This window comes from Lucilia cuprina, chromosome 6, assembly GCF_022045245.1.
Source record: "Lucilia cuprina isolate Lc7/37 chromosome 6, ASM2204524v1, whole genome shotgun sequence".
In the NCBI taxonomy this organism is placed as follows: domain Eukaryota; kingdom Metazoa; phylum Arthropoda; class Insecta; order Diptera; family Calliphoridae; genus Lucilia; species Lucilia cuprina.
The window spans coordinates 52,692,716-52,694,989 of NC_060954.1; the positions used below are offsets into that span (position 1 = coordinate 52,692,716).

Sequence of the window (2,274 nt, forward strand, 5' to 3'; positions counted from 1 at the left end):
TAGAACTGAACTAGAACTGAACTAGAACTGAACTAGAACTGAACTAGAACTGAACTAGAACTGAACTAGAACTGAACTAAAACTGAACTAGAACTGAGCTAGAACTGAGCTAGAACTGAACTAAAACTGAACTAGAACACAACCACTGAACTAGAACTGAAATTTTGAAATGATCGGTTTAGGTTTCATTCATAGGAACTAATATATACAATATAAATTTTGCACTATTAGATGAAATAGTTCTCCAGTTAATTGATTACGAACATAGATTTTAATTTAATTATATAATTTAATTTTTTATAGAAATCAACAAGATGTCCGAGTACTGGCTTATCTCAGCCCCTGGCGACAAAACCTGCCAGCAAACTTTTGATGCCATGAATAATCTTACCAGCAAACAAAATAATTTATGCAACAACTATAAATTTCATATACCCGATTTGAAGGTAAGTTTCTAATTCGAGAAATAATAATCACGATGAGCATTAAAACCAAATATTACTAAGATATAAAAGTGCAATAATTCCTTAATTCTTTATTGTCAATTTTAAAATAAGATATCAATAAAACTATTTAATTTATATTTACTCAAGGTTGGTACTCTCGATCAATTGGTGGGTCTTTCCGATGATTTGGGTAAACTTGATACATATGTTGAGCAAATTACCCGCAAGGTTGCCGCCTATTTGGGTGAAGTTTTGGAGGACCAAAGAGATAAATTGCATGAAAATTTACTCGCCAATAACAGTAAGTCCAAGAAATTAATGAATTTTTTAATAAAAGTAGTTTAATAACTAAGTACAACAAAGTGATTTATATAGAAAAAATAGTTTTTTTGTAGTTTAACTAAATTTATTTACTTTTTTTTTTTTGAGAATGACTAAACTTAAAACTTATTTAAAAAAAAAAACTAACAAATTAAACAATTTGATTAAAATTTTCTTTGGTAACTCTAGTCTAGAAGTATTTGATCATGTGAATGTTATAATTTTGTTGATCTAAACTAAAAACGATAAAATCAAGTAGTTTATTAAAAATTTGATATTTAAATACTAACAGCCATGATTCTATATTATATTCTATATAAATATTTTGAAATATTATTAGAAGATTTAAAAACTAAAAGTTTTTCAAATTTGAAAACATTAGGTTTTTTTCTTTTTATTTTAATTTTATTTTTCTTTATTTTAATTAAATTAAATTTTATAATTTTCTTAAATAATTTAATTTAAATTTGAGTTTTTATTATTTTCTTTATAATTTTTATTTTTAACCTCATTAGCACCCTCCAACTCATTTTACATTAATTCTCTTTTTTATGGCCAATTGTTTAAACTTACTCTTTGCTCTGCACTTATTATGGGATTAATAATTAGTATTTACAATTGACTATAGAGAGAGTTGGCTTTTTTAAAACTATTTTTATTTTATTTAACGAAAATCGTAAAAGAAATATATGAAACTGTTAATTGTTTTTAATTTATTCAATTTAATTTATCTGTGAAATTGTAAAATTTTTGTTTTGGATTTTTTATGTTTTGTATAAAATTCTATAAAAAAAACAACAAACTTCTTTTTCTATTCGGTTAGTACATATTAAATTATTATGTGAATATTTATTATGCGTACAAGAAAAAAAAACAATAACAACAACATAATACCACAAACATAAACACACATTGCACACTTTTTCAATGAGTATCTTTTTCAAAAATAATTGTTTTGAGGAACTAAAAACCAACAACTCAACCCTGTTCGGAATTGCTAGTTTGTCTATGTAGCCTAATGTATAGTCCATATGCTAGTCTATAGCCTTGTCTATTGGTTATTCCGTAGTCTAGTAGTCTATAGTTTTTACTTTAGTCAATAATCTAGTCTTTAGTCTTATCTATAGTATATTCTTTTGTCGAATCTATAGTCTAGTGTATAGTCTAATCTATAGTCTAGTGTATAGTCTTGTCTATAGTCTAGTCTATAGTCTAGTCGATAATCTAGTCTATAGTCTAGTTTATAGTCTTGTCTATAGTCTTGTCTATAGTCTAGTCAATACATAGACATGTCTATAGTCTATAGTCTGGTCTATAGTCTAGTATATAGTCTAATTTATAGTCCAGTCTATAGTCAAGTCTTTAGTCTAGTATAGAGTCTAGTCTATAGTCAAGTCTTTAGTCTAGTATAGAGTCTAGTCTATAGTCTAGTCTATAGTCTAGTCTATAGTCTAGTCTATAGTCTAGTCTATAGTCTAGTCTATAGTCTAGTCTATAGTCTAGTCTA

At 26.2% G+C, this 2,274-nt stretch overlaps 1 protein-coding gene across 1 annotated transcript; it reads left to right on the forward strand.

The window, feature by feature from the left end:
* Positions 1-303: 303 nt before the first annotated feature.
* LOC111683368 (V-type proton ATPase subunit C-like) lies at positions 304-799 on the forward strand. The gene is made up of 2 exons (XM_046955287.1): positions 304-446; positions 594-799. Exons 1-2 carry the CDS (start codon positions 315-317, stop codon positions 789-791), a joined length of 330 nt encoding a protein of 109 aa, XP_046811243.1. The 5' UTR covers positions 304-314; the 3' UTR covers positions 792-799.
* Positions 800-2,274: the final 1,475 nt, after the last annotated feature.